We start from the raw sequence: 20094 nt of genomic DNA, 5'->3' as shown, positions 1-20094 counted from the left end.
TATCAGCATTTAAAGTTGTTAATTTTTATTTTATTTTTATTTATTTATTTTTATTTATTTTTATTTTTATTTTTATATTACATAATTTTACAATGCAAAAAAATAACAAAAAAAAATTATTTACGAATAATTAAATACAAGAATTATATTCAAGATCACTGATGATCTGATCACTGATGAGTCAAAAATTCAATTAATTAAGATAATACAAAAGAATTTTTGTTTTTTTTTGGTCATAGGAACATTATTGGCAACTGCAAAGAAGATGATGTAGACAGAAGCGGCTTTTCATCATATCAACCATATTAGATGTAGGCCTCACTTTACCTTTACTCAAACTGACTATATGTACAAAACATTTTAAAAAGACAAATCAAAGATGGTGCAATAAGTACACTTGTCTTACAGCACTTATGACATGATCTACCTATAACCCAAAAAAAACTGAGTTTGCTCAGTTCGTTTTCCAATACAAGTGCCGTGCTAGCGGAACAATGTCTCATTGGTAAGCACGCTAACTGGTTAATGTTTTGTTTCCGCAAGGTACTCTCGTAGGTGCGGGTCAAAAGAAGAAAAGAAAAATGTTACTTATTAAAATGTCATTCAGGTAGTACTAGTTTAGGCATTGAATACAATTCCTACTTTATTAAAGGTACAAAGTGTTTTTTTCTGCCCAGTATAGCGTTATCTTGGAAAAGCTAGCTTGCCTATATATAAAATGTAGTTAATAAAAACCCCAATTCCCAGGACCTAAATGAGCTAATCTTTTTGCAAATTGGACTACCAGGTCGAATAACACGTAAACGGGTTAAGAAATAATATTTATGTATTTTTTTTAACAAAACACTGCAAAATTGAACGTCATTATCTCGATAATGAAGCTATATTGACGCTTGAAGCTATATTCTCAAAACATTTAAATTGAATAAAATGCTAAAATACGTAATAAATACATTCCGAAAATAATAATCGAACACTTTTAGAATTCATTTTCCATTTTATTATAATAAAAAATAGGAAAAAATTTTAAATATCAAAATATTAATTTTAATTTACTTTTTTATTTTACCCGTCTTCAATCTTTAACGCCATTAATTGCATATCCACAAAAAAAGAAGTATTAATTTAATTAAATTTTAAACTGAAATCAGCTTAATTTTTAAGGAAGCAAGTATTTGAAACTTAGTCAATTAAGTACTACTATCTTTCATCATTAAAAATCGCAAGTTGCTCTACAGTGCAGCAATAATTTTCGCATTTTTTCTACCGCGCCACTGTTTATTTATAAACAAAAGTCCCACTCATCTTCAACATGTTTCCTGATTCTTACTGCTATTATGCCGTTTATATATATTACCGTTTATGTTGCGGTTATTTTTGTTGCTATGATTTTTTTTTTGCTAATTCGTGGCTAGCATGGAATGCCTTGCTCACGATATTTGGATTTGCTGCTACAATTTTAGTGTTGAGGAAAATTTTTTATTTTTATATGTTTTCTTTGTCTTTCCTAAGTGCACTTCTAACAACAGGTGCCGTTTACTTAATGGGACAACCACAGCCACAATAATATTAACAGCACAGCTTTAACAACAGATTTACAAACATACATAAATACGAACCATGGCTCAATGAGTAGTTGGGTCCACTGCTCTATTGCTCCATTGCTTCATTGCTAGCAAACTTACACATTAAGTTGCCGCTGCGCTCCTACTCCTGCTCCTGCTCCTGCTCCTGCTCCACGTTGCTGTAATACAACGCCGCCGTCCAATTTAGATTTATGACTAAAATCGAAATTTGATGCGTGATTTCGTTGCATGTTGCACATTGCAACGTTTGTTACATTTTTTGGTCGTGTTGCAGGCGTTTTGTTACCTTAACTGGATTTCTTTTAAGTTTACTCAAGTAATTTGAATTTTTTATTTATTTCATTTTATTTTGTTCATATTATTTTTATTATATTTGTCCTTTTTTGTAGAGTTTTAATGCGAAAACTAGAATTGCTGAAATTGATGAGCTTCACTTTGGCCAAATTCATGTTGCTCGTAATTAATTGCTAGCAACAAAAATGTTGCTAGGAAATGTTAGATTTGCGCTTATATGAGTGTTTGTTTGAGAATAAAAATTTAGATAAATTGGAAAATATTCACTGTTTGATTAGTAAATTACAGCAACTTTTTATGTCTTTAAATCGCATAATTGGAAATATTTCAAGAAAATAAAATGATGTATCCATTTTTGATTGTGGCATTTAATTAATTGCCAACAAATATTTGTTTATATAAAACATAGTACACGAGTTAAGTTAGGTTGAAGTAGGAGGTTCGCATACTAAGGCCCACTAAAGCATAAATAATAACGTAATTCATACGCTAGCCTAGAATTACCGCCAAAAAGGATAAGACAACCCAAGTGGTCAGCGTACAAAAAACGTAAAAAAATTCTATTTAGATAAAAGTAAACCTAATCAAAATCTAATTAATATTTAAACTTGGCTATGTACCTAATTTTGAAAGATGACAGCTCTATTAGATCTGTCGGAAAAGGGACCTCAAAGATTTTTTTCATCTCCTAATGGACAAAGATATACATCAAAGAACTGCAATGATTACTAAACACTCGAATCATACTCGAATCATTGACTGTATTTCATTTATATGCATTCTGACTCTCTTTTCTGTACATTTCTGTACATCCACCTAATTTAAACAAACAGCTTATAACGATTTATTCTCTGCTCTGCACCGACCTTCGGCACAAAAATGATGCAAATGATTTATGAATCATTCATGTTTACTACGCATATAATATATTACTAAAACAACCCCTTAGGTGAGACCTTCCCCCTGACGTTGCCATTCCGAATACACTCATGAAGTCCTTGTTCAAGCTTTGCGCTTTAAATATCCAATACCTATTCCATCACTATCCCACCAACAGTGGGCCAAAATCCATTAATGTCACCCCTGCTCTTGAATTATAACCCTATCCCTCTCCTTATCATTCGATCTCCCTAAATTATACCATTGCTTTCTGACTTAGATGAACCTAACCCACTACGTATTAAGCCTAACTGCTTCCATCTCTCTCTCATGATTACTGGAATGAAGTTTCCACATTCAATTTTATGTGACTATGCACAAAAAGTTAGGTCAACATGTTGACAAGGATATTTATAACCAAACAAAATCAAATTATATTTTAAAGTAATAACCTTAAAAACTAATAAGTATAAATACAAAAAAACCAATTTATTATTCTAGTGACCATACTTAGAAAAAAATTTCATACAGCAGAAATGTCTAAGATAGTTGAGGTTTGCTTATATAGTAGCTGCAAACTCCAATCTATTGTTAAGTAGCCAAACTCTAAATATTGTTTTTTACTGTGTCAAAGGGAGCTATTTCAATCTAAATAGACGGCTGCCAAAATAAATTATAACAAATTTTACATTTAGTCCCTATTCCTATCCTCGATTTTTAACACTGAAATTACATGTGTCCTCGTTAAGTCTCTAATACCGACCTTAGAACTCATACAAATATGAATCAGGCAAACGTAATTCAACCTAACGAAGATTGGCTTAAGCCAAACGGTGCAAAAGGAATAGCGAAGTTCCTGTTGTGTTGAACTGCAGTTACCTGATTGGCAATAAATTCTGTCTTCTATAAAATTTTGCTATTGTTTCCTACACAGAAATATCTGCCATCTCAAAAACACGCTTACTTGCTGCTAAATATATTATATATTTTGAAATGATCAAACGTATATTAAAAGTAATTCGATATTTCACCTATTATCGAAAATTAGTTGAGTTTAATGTTTGCCATCTATGTTATTAGTCATATCTATGCAGTGAATAAATAGTCTATGACATGAGAGAAACCAATATCTTTCTCACAGAATCTTAATTGGCGACCTTATGCTTAAAGCCCACTTAAGTTGAAATAATGGCCGGTTGTAATATCAAGGATTAACGTTTCCCCCATTAGATAAAGATGAACTAACCTGACATTTCTGTACTTGTTTAAGTACCTAAATGTGCAGGGTGAGAGCTTTGTATCCTAACAAGTATTAATCAAGAATCAACTATTTAATATGTTCTTTAATTGCATGTTATAATACTGCAGCTATTGGCTAGTGCCCCCTGTTGATCCTGTTTAGTTGTGCTTGAATCAGGGGAAACCTTAATACTTCTCAATCCTATATAAAATTAAACTAAAATACATGTGTCATCAATTTTTACAAAATCTAGATTATCCATGTAATGAGTCGATCAGATACTTAAGTTTCCACGGGTCATGGTATAAGCGAGAAATAAATGATATTTAAGATAAATGAGTATGGACTTCCTCTCATTAACCTAGATCACTTTATGTGCAAAATTCGATTTTTAGAGTGTTTGACCAAACATAATCACGTACAGAATTTTTTTTTGGTTTTTCTACATGCTTTTTGGATAATTATAATGGTTTATCTGGATCTATTTTTACGGCAGAATTCTATGCTATCAAAGTATGACCTCAAGAGTGAAAGTCGTTGTAAATTCCAATAGTCTGTCTGCTCTAGGTTGGCTCCTTAAAGAAAGTGCCGAGTTAGTTGTGGTTAAAACCCAAATTTACGCGAGTACAATGATTGTATTCGTTAACAATCATTCGATGTAAATGGGAGTTACATTTTCCAACCGCGTGCTGTGACTCAAAAATCAGCAGAGGTGTTAGATAAGTATCGCTCCTTACCAAGGATGATGTTATGTCCAAACATATAATTTCAACTGGTATCGGTGGAATTCCTCGGTGTTCCAATGGGGCATTTATCGATGAAATATACCGATGCGTAAGTGAAGAATGCCGTGGTGTTGAGCCTTCACGGCAGGTATCCACGTAAAATTCTAGACCTTCATACTGTCCTTGCATTACCTTTCAGAATGCGTAAACCTTTGTAATACAATAAATGTTCACTTAATATTATTATAATAATAATAATAATACTAATATAGAGGATCAAGACTAGCAAGGTCCTCAACACCCTTATCACTCCTTCAATCCTAGTAACACAAAGTCATACTTTCTTAGTTTTATCCAAAAAAAAAATTTAATGTCTTAATCTGAGTTTAAACATTCCTTCCTCGAAGGAATGTTTGTCTGCACAACATTATCAGCAGACATAATCCAAACGGAGGATGATACACCAAACGGTACAAGAGAAATAGCGAAGTTTCTATTAAGTTACAGTCCTCTTACTTTACAAGTTTTAAATTTATTTTCTATCGAATATGGCTTAAGCTTCCTTCACAAAAAAATATTCACCATCTCAAAAACGTTTATCTGCTGGAAGGATTTTATATAAGGTTTAACAGTATGATTGCCCCACTTGCTGTTAAGACTTGGACAAAAACATGTTTTCGACTTGGGGCCATTTTACGGGGAATACCAAATGATTATTACATTTTGCATAGCTTTTAATATAAGGTAAAAAAACTTAAACCATTGTAAGCAATATCAAATGTGGTAATCGACGACCATTTGATCATATCTATATCTGGATTGACTATATATCTTTCTTTCTGGCTATATCTTTCTAGTTTGACTTTAGCCTGATGTATTTATTATTGATGTGATAATATAACAAAATATACATAACCGCTAAGAATTAATTACGTTTTATACAAAAATTGGATATTATATCTGTTAATTAAATATCTTATACGGTATTAAGATTAGGTATTATATCATTTGCCACTTATGTGGGTTCAAAGATCATTTTCATTTAAGTTCTGGTAATTTTTTGGAAAGATCCTATTAGGTCAATATTTTTTTGTATGTTTTTTTACTTAATTTTTTTATTATATTATGGGATATATGAGGACATATGATATTGTCACGCATAATATGTAAATATAAATCTCCTTTTTGTTCGCATGCCTAGTAAAAGTCATATAAAACTTGTGTATAAGTTAATATTTAATATTGTTTTTATTTAAACAATAATAAAACATTTAATTTCTATTCCTTAAAAAACGGAAGCACTTTCTTGAACAGAACTGAACATTATAAAAGTTTGTTATAAAATCTACATCGGTTGAAAATCCTAAAGTTTTATTTAAAATTTTATTCTATTTATTTTCTTTACTTATTCTCTGTTATTTTGTGACGCTAAGTATCACATGATGGCTTGACAGTTGCGGATGATGGTGTTATATTACCTATTACCAATCGATTGCGTTTGATCTTTGGTGTTGAGATGAAGTGTAACTGTTTATCTTATATACTTCTTAATACAAATCATGGAGTTTTATCATTTATACATCATTTATTTATTTTTATTTATTTATTTATTATTATTTATCATTTATATTTATTATCAGTTATTAGGTTGTACAAATATAGAATTAGACAGAAGTCCAAAGAAGCCCATTATAATAACAATGGCAGAACTGAAGGTGTCACTGCTGAAGAGTGGCAAAATTTTGGACCAAAAACCACATAATAAGTGATTTTTTCGATTCCAAAACAAATAGTAGCTATTATTAAATAGAAGAGCTTGACCACTAAATATTAATTGTTACCGAAATTATTTTTTTTAATTTGTTTTTTAATTTTTAATTTTGTGCCAATAATTTTGTTCAGCCAAATTTAGTTCTTTTTTTTGGTTTTAAATTTTAAAAAATTAAATATAAGAGAAAATAAAATGAAATAAAATGAATTTAAAAGCAAATTAAACATTTTATCTAAAAAAAATTTTTTTTATTTAAAATCGCATCATTAACAGGATAAAAATAGTGCTAAAGTTCAATTTGCTTGCTGTGCCAATAATTTTGTTCGTCACTGTATTTCTAAGTGCTTATGTGATATGCCAGTATATGCTTATGCGTTAAATAGTATATGCTTATGCATTAAGTTATATATGTACTTTCTAATACAAATCATGGAATTATTAATAGTATAAAAATAATAAATCATAAACAAAATATGCAAATAATGAATGACATTTTAAAGTGTTATATATAAAAAAGAACATAGAAATAATAAGAAATAAAACATATTTTCTATTGAAACATTAAGTTCTTTTCGAATTTAAAGGTCTTATTATGCTACATACATATGTACATATATTACATACATTTTAACAGTTATATAATTTATCTTATATATAAAAAATATAAAATATATAGTAAGAATAATAAATTAATTTTGACTTTTTTCTTATTTTTCATAATAAGGGCATGGTTTGTGTTTCATTTTTCAGTTGAAAAAAAGATTAATTAATTAATTTATTACCCAAAAGACCGATATTGATGGCTTAATTTTTTCATTTCTTTGGTTTGTTCACTTCATAGATTTATTTTATCTTAAAATATTTTCATCATTTACGTTAGGAAACTTAACTTAATTCTTAACTTTAATTAAGCACATTTCCAAAGTGCAATACCCATATTGCCACCAAAATACATAAACAGCATATGATTGGTCTCATAGGGTACATCAAAGCCAAACGACTCACCTACTGCCACATGCCAACTAGCACCATATTTAACATCCATTACTTGTTTTATATGACGCGCTGCAAGATCTAAATTCGATGGATATTTTTCACAAGCAATGGTTACTACTTCAACAGCTTCGCCTTGCATTTCTTCAGACATGTCGGTATATACAACAAGTGGATAGGTATGAAATACTTTTTTCTCTCCCTCTACCTCACCTTCTCCCTCACCATGTTCAGCATCTCCGCCAGTATTCTCCATTTCAATAGAAACTACTGTGTTGAAGATTTGAACGGTACAACAATAAAAAAGTTTGTATATATAATAAAATTATAAACATAATCTAAATTTATGGAAATAATAACTGAATGAATTCAATGATATAGAGATGCAAAAATTTTATAAGAAACTTTCAAACTTCAGTTTTAAAAAATATGCCCACTATTTAATGAATAAATTTTTACAATTTTAGTTTTTACTTAACGTTAACAGCTACTTCATTCCACAATCTAATAATAATGTTGCATACACGCATTCAACTACTCACAACCAACCACTTAGGGATGCTTTACACAATATTATTCCTAAATCAAATTACGTATTGTGACAATAGATGTAACCAAATTATTTTGCTAACCAGTTTAATTTGTTTCAAAACTTATAATAAACGTGATTAATTTCTTCAAAATATATAATTTAGTATCAAACAGAATCTTTCCACCAAGTACAGTTGAAAAGTCTAAAAAAAAAATTCTTTAATAAATTGTTTTTTATCTAAAAATCTTACATTTTTATTATATTTGTATTTTTTCACATTTAAGAAATAAAAAACATTTTACAAAGCTTTAGGTGCCTCAACCAAATCATCCAAAGGTTTGCTGGGTGGCAGCATTTTGTATTCTGTTTCTGGAGTTTCATAGATTTTTTCCTCTTTTGGTTCGACAACCGAAACATTGTCTGGCAATGGTTTCTTAGGACCAATCTTGTTTTTGGGATCATAAGGCAACATGATTTTCACTTTAATACCCAAAACACCTTGACGCAACAATACGTGACGAGTGGCGGTTTCAACATAATCATTGCATGGATCACCGGAATGAATCATGAGACCATCAACGAATTTCATTGATTTTGCACGTTGTCCGCGCAATTTACCGGATACAACAACTTCACAGCCCTTGGCACCAGATTCCATAATAAAACGTAATACACCATAGCAGGCACGACGTACAGCCAAACCTCCAGTAAGTTTGTAACGTAAAGATTCAGCTTGTGCAATGGCGCATAGACCGCGTGTTGCTACCTTTTCGGCGTATAATTCAATACGACCAGGTTCGAAGTTGAAACGCTTCTGTACCATAGCTGTTAATTCACGTATGCGGCGGCCTTTCTCACCCAATACCTGTTGAGTTTTGGTAGCCATAATAATTATTTCAGTACGGGATGGGGTGACTCGCACTTCCACACCAGAGTAACCATCTTCAGCGAGTTCTCGAGTAAGGAACTCGTTCAATTCAGCTTTGAACATGCCATCGGACACGAACTATAAAATAAAAATGTATAATTAAAAGCTTGTTAAAGACCGCACAAAAAAATATAGAAAAGTGAAGAAAACTATATATATATAAAAAAAATGAATATTAAATTTTGACTCCCTTCAATATTCTAAATTCACAATATTATATTAATATGCAATATAGCTTATTGGCGCCTTCACATTCTGGTACGATTTGTAAATAGGAATGTAACAGAGAATTATCCATTATATGAGACATTAGCAATTGCAGTCACTCATGGACATCCACGAAATTGTAGTTTACTGTGAAGACGCTAGAAGCGATTTTTCCACACAGATTGGTGAATCTAAAATCCAAACAACAATTTTTTTCAAACTTTTAGTATTATTATAATCCATTTTGTTATAAATGCCAACTAAAGTTATAGTTTAATACCGCCCCACTACACTTTTCTGCACAATTATTTTAAGGTTAACTTTTGAGAATGTATATTTCAACAGCTTTTTACACATCTAAAACTATAAAGTTTTATATATACACTACTCCAAATGTTAGCCACACATTATTAAACAAATTTTATTGCAATTTACGAAATTACCTTGCGTTTTTTAGAAATTGTAAGGCTCATGTTTATTAACTACAACTCGCACGGAACGTGGTCAAAAAGAAAGAAGGACGCTCAGCATTATCGACAATATGGTGCCCCGTCAAAGCATTTTGTTACCGACAAAATGTCGGTAACACAAATGACAGTTCAAATATAGTGATGCCAGTTTGGTTAAAAATAATGAACACAACCAATTATATGTTTTATCAACATGGATATTAATTCAAAATTGTGAAATCCACATACATTATAACTTTAGTAAAATAATTGTAAATAATACAATACGCAACTATTTTGACAATATGAATATGATAGTACTAACAGGATATATAACATGGTGCTTAAAAATACGTAAATATATAAGATTAACATTTTGACAGTTTGAGAAAGTTGTTTTCGACATATTTACAAAAAAGGTAAACAAATATTTGGTTGTTGTATTTTCTTGAAAACGATATACCTCTTTTTAGAACGATACACCTCTTTTATGTTTTATATTATAAGGTTTGAAGGTATATTTAACCTTCATGCAACATTTTTTTTGGCGCAGGCCAAAAATCAAATCAACAGGTAAGTTGAAAAATCAGCTGTTTGAAATGAGAACAAATGAATTACAACGAATGTAAACACTTTCAAATGTCTCATGAGCCAATTTCAATGAGCCATTTTCGGTCAGTGTAAACGCCATATAAGTTACAATCTAAAAATTATTGTATTAAATTATAACAAGTATTTTCACTTACAATAATCGCAAAATGTATATAAAATTGCATTTATATCATCAAATTATAACATGCAGTATAATCTCATAACAAAATGCTCATAACTAGACCACAAGAAATAATTTTTATTGTTTATTAAATTAGTTCTTAAAATTATCTCGTACTTATACCTTATAAATTCCAACAACGGTTTTGTTACTTAGGCCGTGTGCATGTTCGAATAAATTGATGGTAAATTGAGGGAAATAATAAACTATGTGGTCTCTACACAGTTGCATTTGTTTATCGCAAATGACAGCGACATAGTTTATCGATAAATTTACACAAATATATCACTAGGGGCGTCCATAAAGCAATGTATTTAAACGTATAAAATTATATATTTGATAAATTTATGTGCTTAGGTGAGTACCCTTATTGTGATTTATATATTTTAGGCCGCGTGCGAGTTCGAGTATATTGAGGTAAAGTAAATTGAAATTTCCAAGGGATTTTTTGCAGTGCACTTATGTAAATATTTATTTACACTATGGTCACACCTAATTTACCTAATATTTATCTAATTTGCCCTACTCGAAATTCTAGTAAATATCAATATTCGCTGCGTTACTGACATAATTTATTATTTCCCTCAATTTGTTATCAATTTACTGAACTCGCACACGGCTGTAATTAATTACGAATGTTTAAAAAACGTTAAGAAATTCAATGTGTAGTAAAGGCGTTTGTAAAGTATTAAAAAATTATCTAATTATTTGATCACATCTATTTAAATGTACTGCATTATTGGTTTTCACAACTGTCAAACTAATTGACTGACAGTCTGCTTTATTATTTAACAATAAGATTGAATCGTTGCAGGTTGCACTGATTAAAATACAATATCGTGCTGAATGTAAAATTATGACGTGCTGAATGCATTTTTGACAGTTGTCAGTAAAGAAATTTGTGTTTAAACTGAATAAACTAATTTAATGAAAATAAAAAAGTAAACAAAATGGCAGACATTATACTAATTATAATGCAATTTGATAATAATTATTATATCAAAATTTTTTATTTTATAGTTTTATAATTTTTTTACAGTTCTTACAGCATAAGCTTCAAAATTTTATTATCGTTAGAAAATTCGATATTGATATTTGAGTACAAACTTTTTCTCATTTTGCTTGCTTTTTACTTTTTTCCATTTTCAAAACCTATAAAAAAATAATAATACTACTTTATATTTAATTTTGCACAAAATTTCCTATGTGTTTTTTAAAAACTCACGGCCAAATATTCTGTGGATAAAATTTAACAAAAGTGTACACTTTTTGACAGATAAACTCACTATTCACAGTTGAGGAATAGCAAAATCAAAATGTAAGCAACTTTTTGTGTACACTTCATTTTGCACAGTTGCGGAGTATACCCCCTGGATTTTACTGTTAGAGAATTAAGGGTAATTTAGATATGGTCTTGCATATTGCCTTGGAAATCAATTGCAAAATCACAAGGGAATTGTTTTTGTAAAATCAAATAATTTTTCACATGCAACGATGCATAGAGATCTTGGATACCCCTTATAACCTAAAACGTAAAGGTTTTTACTAGTAAAACCTAACTCTACAGATTTTAAGAGTATTGTAGTTGCTTTTTTCGTAAGTTGGGAGTATTGTTTGCTACTCTAAAAGAAATAATTAAGGATATTATTATATCATAGCTAATCAAAATCATTAATGTGTATATGATCTGCACAGTATTTTAATATAAATTTTAATATAAAGAAAACGAATTATTTTTTAAAAACAATAAAAAATGTTAAATTTTGATTAAATTATATCAAAATTATAGTCTTATCAAAATATTTTGAACATATTTAACATTAGGCCTTTTCGGTGGCTCGCAAGTACGGCAAAAAATGCATGTTGGCCTATGTTGGCCACGCGAGTCATTGGCATCACTGTTGCAATCTGTCAAATGTTTTGTTTTGACAAACAGCAAATCTTGTATATGTGCATATAAATCAAATATATTTTTATAAAAATATTATAAAATTAAAATGAACACGAAATTAAAAGGAATGGTAAGAATATTGGAAATTTAAAAATAAAACACTAAGATAAGTAAATTTTTGTAGGTACTGTCGATGTTGGGAGAAGAAAGCAACGTTCTGCAGCGGCAATTTTTTAGAAAAACTTCAAAAATTATGTTTGTTTATTAATTTTACGTATGTAAACTACAAATTAAATGAAATAAAATAAATGTTACTTGGTAATAACTAACATAATAAAAAATTCAATGTGCTTAATATTTACAATTTCTCCATTCTTATTATTTCTTCGTTACTTTTCAAGATTTTTCAAATTTTTGAATTCTGTTTGAATTTTTATTTCCTCAATTTTTGACATTTGATTGCACTATTCGTTGGAATTTTCAATGAAGGTTCACAATAGTTCGCTTATTGCGTTGGTAACATTTTTTTTTTTACTGGCCGATGTGGTTGGCCAGCATAACTATGCTGGCCGATGTAGAGAAAATAGTGTTGTTGTTTTGCGTACATTGCGGCCAGCATAGGCCTGCATAGGCCAACAACTTGCTGTTTTTTGCCGTACTTGCGAGCCACCGAATACGCCTATTGTTTCTTAAACAGTTTTGGATTAATATCATTAAACACCCTTTGGATGTGGAATTAATATCAAATGGCAAAGCTACTACCACTTGACTTTTTTATACAGCAACCCTCATAAATCAAATGGTGCTTTTTTTTATTTGCGTAAATACATTTATAGGAATTAGTACTGAAAAATTTGTTGATGGGTTGAAGTATTTTAATATAATACGTAGTGAAACTTATTTGAATGTTTTATACATACATATTAAAAAATATATTAATTTCACATCATAATTATAAAGAAGATTTAAATATAAATTACTATTAAAAGATTTAATATTTACTAAGTTTGATAAAAATGAAAACGAATTTCTCACAGAATTTAATATTGTTATTTAGAATTTAATATTTGCTTAAAATAAATTAGAACTAATTATTTACAAAAATTGATATGTGTTTTAATTTTAAGAATATTTTGTAAATATTATTTTTACAAAATTAATATGATGAAAACAGAGTAAATAAATAAAAAAACAACAAATTGAGTTTTTCTCAATGTAAATATAAAATATACACTTAATATTTTAAATAACAATACATGCACTGCATAATTCCACATGTACGATAAACCTTTTGCATGACATTTATTTAATTAATTTACATAAAACTTTAATGCAAAACTTACTTTTCGACATTATCGTTTGGACATTTAAAAAAAAATTTAAATTTTTACTTTAAAAGCTATAATTTTTTATAACTGTGGTCACTTTATGTCATATTTTAAATCATTTATGTACAAATTCAAAAACTATGAATTTACAATTTGTTTTTATTTTGTTACGCCATTCATTAATCTCGAATTAATCATTTAAACATTTTTTCTGCATATCCACATATGTATATTTGCAGAAATAATATGCGGTTATTGTTTTAATACAATATTCGATATTTACCAAAAGTACCCGATCAAAATTTGAGCCTTAACGTAATTTGAATATCATAAATGTACATTTAAACTACAATCCTCTCTTGGTTTTCGACATTCTGTCATCAAAAGATGTCAGGATTTACCACAGAGGGTTCTATAGACCTTGCTGTTTCTGGGGCAGCACATCAGCATTAAAGTAGCAATATTATATTTATTTACTTAGTTGTAAAATTTACTATTTTTACTATTTACTATTAAAAAAATAGTAACTTAGTATTTAAATTAATTTTTCAATTGCTTGTAATTTTTTGACTACTATATTTATATAATCTATAATTTATAAATGAAAAGATTCTGCTATTAATTACAGGCGAATGTTGTTTGCAATTTCATCGCGCATAACTGCAGCAGCAATGTTTTCGTCTTCAATCAGAACTTCTTCATATTTCAAGTCCTCTGAGATATTGTGTTTTTCATCAATTTCAAATCCATCATTCAGACATATATTATGCATTACACATGCTACAGCTATTGTTTGAATACAATGTTCGACTTTTAACCTAAGTACATTATCGAAAATCGACCGCCAACGTAGTTTTAACGTACCAAATGTATTTTCAATAATGGAACGGGCCTTGCTGTGGAGCTCGTTAAATTTTTTTTGTCTTGCTGTTAACGGTTGCAATCTTTTATATGGTGTCAAAATGCCTATTGGACTAGCTCGACAAGAATACGCATTATCACCTAATAGGTAGTAACCTGCAGGTGGAAAACTATGTGTATTGAATAACTCACTGTTATATAAAACCGCTTCATCAGGCATAGACCCTGGGAAACCAACGCAAATAGATAAAAATTTATTTGTACTAGAACACACAGCTTGCAAATTAAGAGATGTAAAAGACTTTCGGTTCATATATTCGTCCCGAAGTCGTGTAGGCACAGCTATAGGTATATGTGTTCCATCTATTACACCTAATGCACGATCGAAAATTGTACTACCAGCTAGTTGATTGAATTGTCTTGAAATTTCGGGAAACTCACTTTCCATTGGATATTTGATAACAGAAGATTTAAATGTAAGGAAACCTTTTAAGCATTTATGTACAATATCTCGCACCGTGTATCTGGATATTTCAAATGAAGCTCCTGTTACTCGGTAGCTTGCTCCACAGCCAAGCCAATACAGAAACACAGTAATATTGAAATAGCAGCTCCAGCCCTTCTCAGTTTTTAGAAACTGTTTAGAATAATTAAATACACTCTCTAATGCAGTTACTGTAAGCCTTAAATATTTTCGTACAGTCGCATTATCTTTTTGCATAACTAACTTAAATATTTTGGAAGAATATCCACCCTGGCATAACATTCTGCGCTGAAAAATCAGAATTCTTATTTCATTTTTAATATTAATGAAATTATAATATATTTACCTGTGGATATTTACTTTCCAAACGCTTTGCAATCAACTTGCGTCGGTTGTTTAAACTAATTATGTTCATAAATAGTCCCAATACAGTATTTAATTTATTATTTACATTATCCATTTCCATATAAGATAATACAATATATACAGTAATAAATTTACACTAAACGCAATTAAATTATCGAAATTTATCTAACAAACTTCAATATATAACTAAATAAATATATGCAAATCCATTAGTAAAGTAATTTTGGGATGCGTGTGAGTTGAACTAAATTGCTAAAAAATGCTAAATTGTGTCGATAAGGCAGTAAACTATTGAATTATATTTGACATAAATTTAGTGCTGCCATCTTGATATTTTCATAAGCTATTTAGGTCGTGTGCGAGTTAGGCTAAGTTGCGTTCTAAATGAGGGAAATTCTAAGTTGTGCCGGTAATGTAGTGATGTGTCGATACGTGTTGATAAATGGCTAAATCTGTGCAGTGCAAAAAATCCCAAAAAATTTCCCATCTGGTTTAGCATCAACTTAGCCTAACTCGCACACGACCTAAATAAGAATTAGATAAATTAGGTGTTACCATTGTAAAAAATTTACAAGATGTTTAATAAGGACGTGTGCGAGTTAGGCTAAGTAGATGCTAAACCAAATGGGACTTTTCTTGGGATTTTTTGCACTGTACACATTTAGCCATTTATCAACACGTATCGACACATCACTACATTATCGGCACAACTTCGAGTTTTCATCATTTAGAACGCAACTTAGCCTAACTCCCACACGTCCTTAGCCTAACTCCCACACGTCCTTAATTAACCTATTATATTGGCAACAAATACTAGCTTGCAATGCCGTTTTGAACTCACTAGCAAATATGACTACAGTTGACAAACATTTTTGAATCATTAATAATGTCTATATTATGATCGTGCGTGAGATCGAGTAAATTGAGGTAAAGTAAATTGAAAATTCCTAAGGATTTTTTGCATTGCATTTATGTAAATATTTATTCATTTATTTATTTCACTTATTAATTTAAAATTTATTTATTGAACATCTTATAAAATTTCCACACACAATGGTAACACCTAATTTACCCTACTCAAAATTCTGGTAAATACCAGCATTTGCTGCCATTGCTACATAATTAACTATTTCCCCCAATTAATTATCAATTTACTTGAACTCGCACACGACCTTAATGACCGAAACTGTTTGTTTAATGTATGTTTTGTGAAATTACGATGTGACAATGTTAATGAATTACAAAGGTATCAAGTTTGATGTTTTTTTATGAGGTCTGATTATATCTAATTTAGGGTTATAACAAACATTAATTACAAAAATATTTATAGAAATAAACTTTAAATAAGAAACGTATTTTACATGAATTTTACATATTCACGTTTTTCATTTTACCAAATATCCGATTACCGGACTTGAATGCATCATAAATTTGTCATATAATAAATTTGACACATCTAGTTAAATGTTCTGTATTATCGATTTTTACTATTGTCAAATCAGCGTGCTGACTGGCAGCCATTTTGCTTTGTTACTCAATACAGAAAAGTAGAATTTTTCACTGTCGCAATATTAAGAAAAGTAGTTTGATCATAGCAAGCTTTAGAAGTCGTTAATTGAAGTTAAAACACAATTTAAAGAAATACTTCTGTAAACAAAATGGTTGAAACTGGTAAAAAGTTAAGTGAATTAAGGGTTTCTGATCTGAAACTTCAGCTTGAGAAACGTAAAATGGATACTGTTGGTGCTAAGGCCACATTAGTAGAACGTTTAGAAAAGGTATTAGTAATTATTTTCAATGTTATATATTAATATTTTAAAAGTTTTGTAATGTGTATTTTATTGCTCTTAAAACTTTAATTTATTAATATTTGCGTCAATAATAAAAATGTGAATAAATATTTTTTTTAAAGGCCTTAAAGCAAGAAGGCCATGATCCTCAGAAATACGTTTTTAAAAGTGGAGATAAAATAACTCCAAAATCTAAAGATAGAACTGGAACGGAAGAAATAAAAATAAAGGAAGAACCCGTTATGGATGGTTACCCAGAAGACAGTCGTGATGGATTTCAGTCTGGTAATGAAAATGGCGATGCAGATGCGAACGTAGATGACGAGATTGATCAAGTGGGAACTGTAGATGACGAGTGTGTTATCATTGAAAATGAAGATGAAGAGTCTCAATATGTTGATGATGCAGATGCTGAAGCAGACGTCGATGCTGATGCTGACGCTGATGAACAAGAAAATGAGGAAAATGAACGTGGTGAAGGTGATGAAGTGCACGAAGAAGAGGACGAAGAAGAAATTAGTGAAAATAATAATCATGACACCGAAGAATCAATTAATTTGACAATTGGCGAAGAAGAGCAACAATTATTACATGAAGTAAGCTCAAACGTACAAAAATTTATTGAAAATAAAATTATTAAACTACTTTTCATTACTAGGCTGCAGATGAAAAAGAAAAAACAGGTATGTTTATGAAGCACTCCTTAATATGCGTATATATTGACTTTGATATATATATTTCATAACTATTTGTGTTTTATACATATTTATATATATGTTATAAAATACATATAATGCGATATGATATAAATATGTATATAACAACCTCTAAACTCATATTGTGTGGGAAGCCAAAATTACTCGTTGCAATATTCTATTATATTGCTTCAGTAATATATAATCTCCTTTAAATTGCTATTAAGATGTTAATAACATATCTTTCGATATTATAAATAATAAAATGAATAGCTGAAGCCAGCAAATCACAAAAGGATAAGAGCTCAGCTAAGGAACAACAAAATAGCGACAAAGGAAAAAAAGATGAGAAAAAGGGTGGCAAAGATGAGGCTTCCAACAAAAATAAGAAAAAAGAAGAGAAGTCCATTGACAAAAAAGACACGAGGTTGGTTGAAGCGTAATTAACGAAAATAATAAAGTGCAAAGTTAATCTTTTGAGGAACATACAAAACTATTTAATTTATGAAACATACGAATTTAAGAAAACAGTAGCTGTGTCAGAAAACCCAGAAAAGTATCATACAAACAGAAATTTGTATGATGGATAGCGCAATTGCAAAATTGCTTAATTTTATTGGATATACGTTTTTTATTATGTCGACTTTGTGCTTTATTATTTTAGTCAAAAATATCTTATACCTCATGCAACACAAGCAGAAAATACTCATAAAATTTTTTTGTTTTAATTATTCATTATACAGTGAACATAAATCGTCAACAAAATCGTCACATAAGGATGAAAAAGGTAAATACGTAGAAGTTAGCAACATTCAAATAATTTCGTGTGTGTTAGTTTTGTTAATCGAAACATGAAAAAAATTTGTGGTTCGAAATTGAAAACAATTATTGTAAAATGTGCTTAAGGTAAAGAGTGTGAATTTGATTGATATGACACAGAAGGATTTCACTAAAATCAATTGCTGAAGGATTTTACAAAACTGAAGATTGCATATTTCTGAGGACTAAAGGTTACTACAACAGATGAAAAGATGGCAGCAAGAGTTATGAACATATTTATAAAGGTTGCATAAAGTAGCATAATAATGTTTCTAAATAGAAGGGAAATGAGTTAACGCTGGTTTATATAAAATTGTGTTTGTGCTTACAGCGTGAAATGACTTCAAAATTATAGTAGTTTAAGAGGAGTCAATCGACTGACATTATGCAATACATATACCAGATGTACTAAGTGCAAGTACCAAATAGTAGCCGAGTGAATAATTCTAAAAGCTAGCAATACAGCATTCTTATTGGGTGGTGTAAATGCATAAGCCTTTAAATCTGTTGAACAAATGTACATGTGGATAGGCCCGAGAATTGATCTGTTTTACTGAAGACAGACAGTAACCAACATTGTCAATAATTGCTTTTGAAGGTTATTTATACCTTTTCATCATTAGACGTTTAAGTAGCAGAAAATATACCAAAATATCAAAACAAAATCTGAGGGATCTACTCTACTTCACTGTATATTTTCTACTTCAGTTGCAGTTACTCATAACCATTACCACACAAAATTTTTGTATGAATAATATATCATTTAATGCTGATTATGGATATAAAAACAGTATCCACCCATCATTTTGTGAAGAATATATAAATTTCAACAATATTTCATGGTGTGAATGGTGTGTGAACAATTCTGGATCAACAAGTAGCATAATTATGCTGCTATATTACTTAAACTGTGTTATAATATGCAGTTTACATTCTTCAGTGTGTTTTGTGGTTAAAATCATCAGTCGCTAAAACTATTGCTGATATGAAAGTTTTCTCCTAACTGTTAAGTGGATTTAACTGAATCGTTTATTCCAAGACTACAACTCGCTTATATATAATTCCGAGACTTTGTGGATTGGCACGCTATTGGTTTATATTGTTTGCTTCACGACCAGTAAATCTTTTTGGAAGTGTCGAAAGACGTGATCAACAGGAACGAGTTTACAACTACACGGAGCCAGCCAAAAGATAGCTGAAATATGTTTTTACAGGATTAGGTCAACAATTGCTTTTATTTCTCTTTTTGACAACATCTCCATATCATTATAGCTATCATTTCCAACGAAATGAAATCCAAATTGTGGTATGCAGACTATCAACGCACATGTGGAATTAATTGAATGGATGAATGTAAAGGTAAAATAAAACTTATTCTGTGGCTGCTATTAAATTCGGTAAAGCAATTTACAATCTTATCAACAAAGGACAGTGCTACATTATTTTTGTACGTTGCAAAATGCAACACATTTCAAAAAAGTATC

General features: G+C 29.9%; 5 protein-coding genes across 7 annotated transcripts in view; 2 read left to right on the top strand and 3 right to left on the bottom strand.

Annotated features, from left to right (window-relative positions):
- LOC119675615 (40S ribosomal protein S3-like) overlaps nucleotides 1-274 on the top strand; it is a 1725-nt gene extending 1451 nt beyond the window's left edge. Inside the window, exon 3 of the mRNA XM_038086821.1 lies at nucleotides 240-274. Within this exon, the coding sequence (XP_037942749.1) occupies nucleotides 240-274 (35 nt within the window). The remainder of the gene's footprint in view (nucleotides 1-239) is intronic.
- Nucleotides 275-7197: 6923 nt separating this feature from the next.
- Nucleotides 7198-7784, bottom strand: LOC119684812 (dynein light chain 4, axonemal-like). The gene has a single exon (XM_038098938.1). The coding sequence runs from the start codon at nucleotides 7742-7744 to the stop codon at nucleotides 7403-7405; it is 342 nt and encodes a 113-aa protein (XP_037954866.1). The 5' UTR covers nucleotides 7745-7784; the 3' UTR covers nucleotides 7198-7402.
- A 476-nt stretch (nucleotides 7785-8260) lies between these two features.
- Nucleotides 8261-9707, bottom strand: LOC119679947 (40S ribosomal protein S3). Its single transcript, XM_038092544.1, has 2 exons — nucleotides 9599-9707; nucleotides 8261-9026 (listed from the first exon to the last, which is right to left on the bottom strand). The coding sequence occupies exons 1-2, from the start codon at nucleotides 9626-9628 to the stop codon at nucleotides 8319-8321; spliced, it is 738 nt and encodes a 245-aa protein (XP_037948472.1). The 5' UTR covers nucleotides 9629-9707; the 3' UTR covers nucleotides 8261-8318.
- Nucleotides 9708-14158: 4451 nt separating this feature from the next.
- LOC119679945 (putative nuclease HARBI1) lies at nucleotides 14159-15474 on the bottom strand. 3 transcript variants are annotated; one of them, XM_038092543.1, is made up of 2 exons: nucleotides 15287-15474; nucleotides 14159-15244 (listed from the first exon to the last, which is right to left on the bottom strand). In XM_038092543.1, the coding sequence occupies exon 2, from the start codon at nucleotides 15220-15222 to the stop codon at nucleotides 14218-14220; it is 1005 nt and encodes a 334-aa protein (XP_037948471.1). In that variant the 5' UTR covers nucleotides 15223-15244; nucleotides 15287-15474; the 3' UTR covers nucleotides 14159-14217. The 3 variants fall into 3 exon arrangements, with proteins under 3 accessions (XP_037948471.1, XP_037948469.1, XP_037948470.1); XM_038092541.1 differs by having other exon boundaries at nucleotides 14159-15228; XM_038092542.1 differs by having other exon boundaries at nucleotides 14159-15223.
- A 1358-nt stretch (nucleotides 15475-16832) lies between these two features.
- LOC119681463 (SAFB-like transcription modulator) lies at nucleotides 16833-20084 on the top strand. Its single transcript, XM_038094667.1, has 5 exons — nucleotides 16833-17084; nucleotides 17219-17692; nucleotides 17755-17779; nucleotides 18065-18218; nucleotides 18535-20084. The coding sequence occupies exons 1-5, from the start codon at nucleotides 16965-16967 to the stop codon at nucleotides 18644-18646; spliced, it is 885 nt and encodes a 294-aa protein (XP_037950595.1). The 5' UTR covers nucleotides 16833-16964; the 3' UTR covers nucleotides 18647-20084.
- The last annotated feature ends 10 nt before the right edge of the window (nucleotides 20085-20094 follow it).

The sequence above is a fragment of the Teleopsis dalmanni genome, chromosome 2 (genome assembly GCF_002237135.1).
Source record: "Teleopsis dalmanni isolate 2A chromosome 2, ASM223713v2, whole genome shotgun sequence".
NCBI lineage: Eukaryota > Metazoa > Arthropoda > Insecta > Diptera > Diopsidae > Teleopsis > Teleopsis dalmanni.
The sequence above is the reverse complement of the archived record's forward strand: the minus strand, read 5'-3'. Positions and strand labels throughout refer to the sequence as shown.

Excerpts from the sequence above, each read along its gene's own strand:
- LOC119681463 (XM_038094667.1), top strand. The coding sequence starts at position 16,965 with ATGGTTGAAACTGGTAAAAAGTTAAGTGAATTAAGGGTTTCTGATCTG. Across the intron at positions 17,085-17,218 it reads TAGTAGAACGTTTAGAAAAG|GCCTTAAAGCAAGAAGGCCA; the intron begins GTATTAGTAATT and ends TTTTTTTTAAAG. Across the intron at positions 18,219-18,534 it reads ATTGACAAAAAAGACACGAG|TGAACATAAATCGTCAACAA; the intron begins GTTGGTTGAAGC and ends TTCATTATACAG.
- LOC119679945 (XM_038092541.1), bottom strand. The coding sequence starts at position 15,406 with ATGGAAATGGATAATGTAAATAATAAATTAAATACTGTATTGGGACTA. Across the intron at positions 15,229-15,286 it reads TGGAAAGTAAATATCCACAG|CGCAGAATGTTATGCCAGGG; the intron begins GTAAATATATTA and ends CTGATTTTTCAG.
- LOC119684812 (XM_038098938.1), bottom strand. The coding sequence starts at position 7,744 with ATGGAGAATACTGGCGGAGATGCTGAACATGGTGAGGGAGAAGGTGAG.
- LOC119679947 (XM_038092544.1), bottom strand. The coding sequence starts at position 9,628 with ATGAGCCTTACAATTTCTAAAAAACGCAAG. Across the intron at positions 9,027-9,598 it reads CAATTTCTAAAAAACGCAAG|TTCGTGTCCGATGGCATGTT; the intron begins GTAATTTCGTAA and ends TTTATTTTATAG.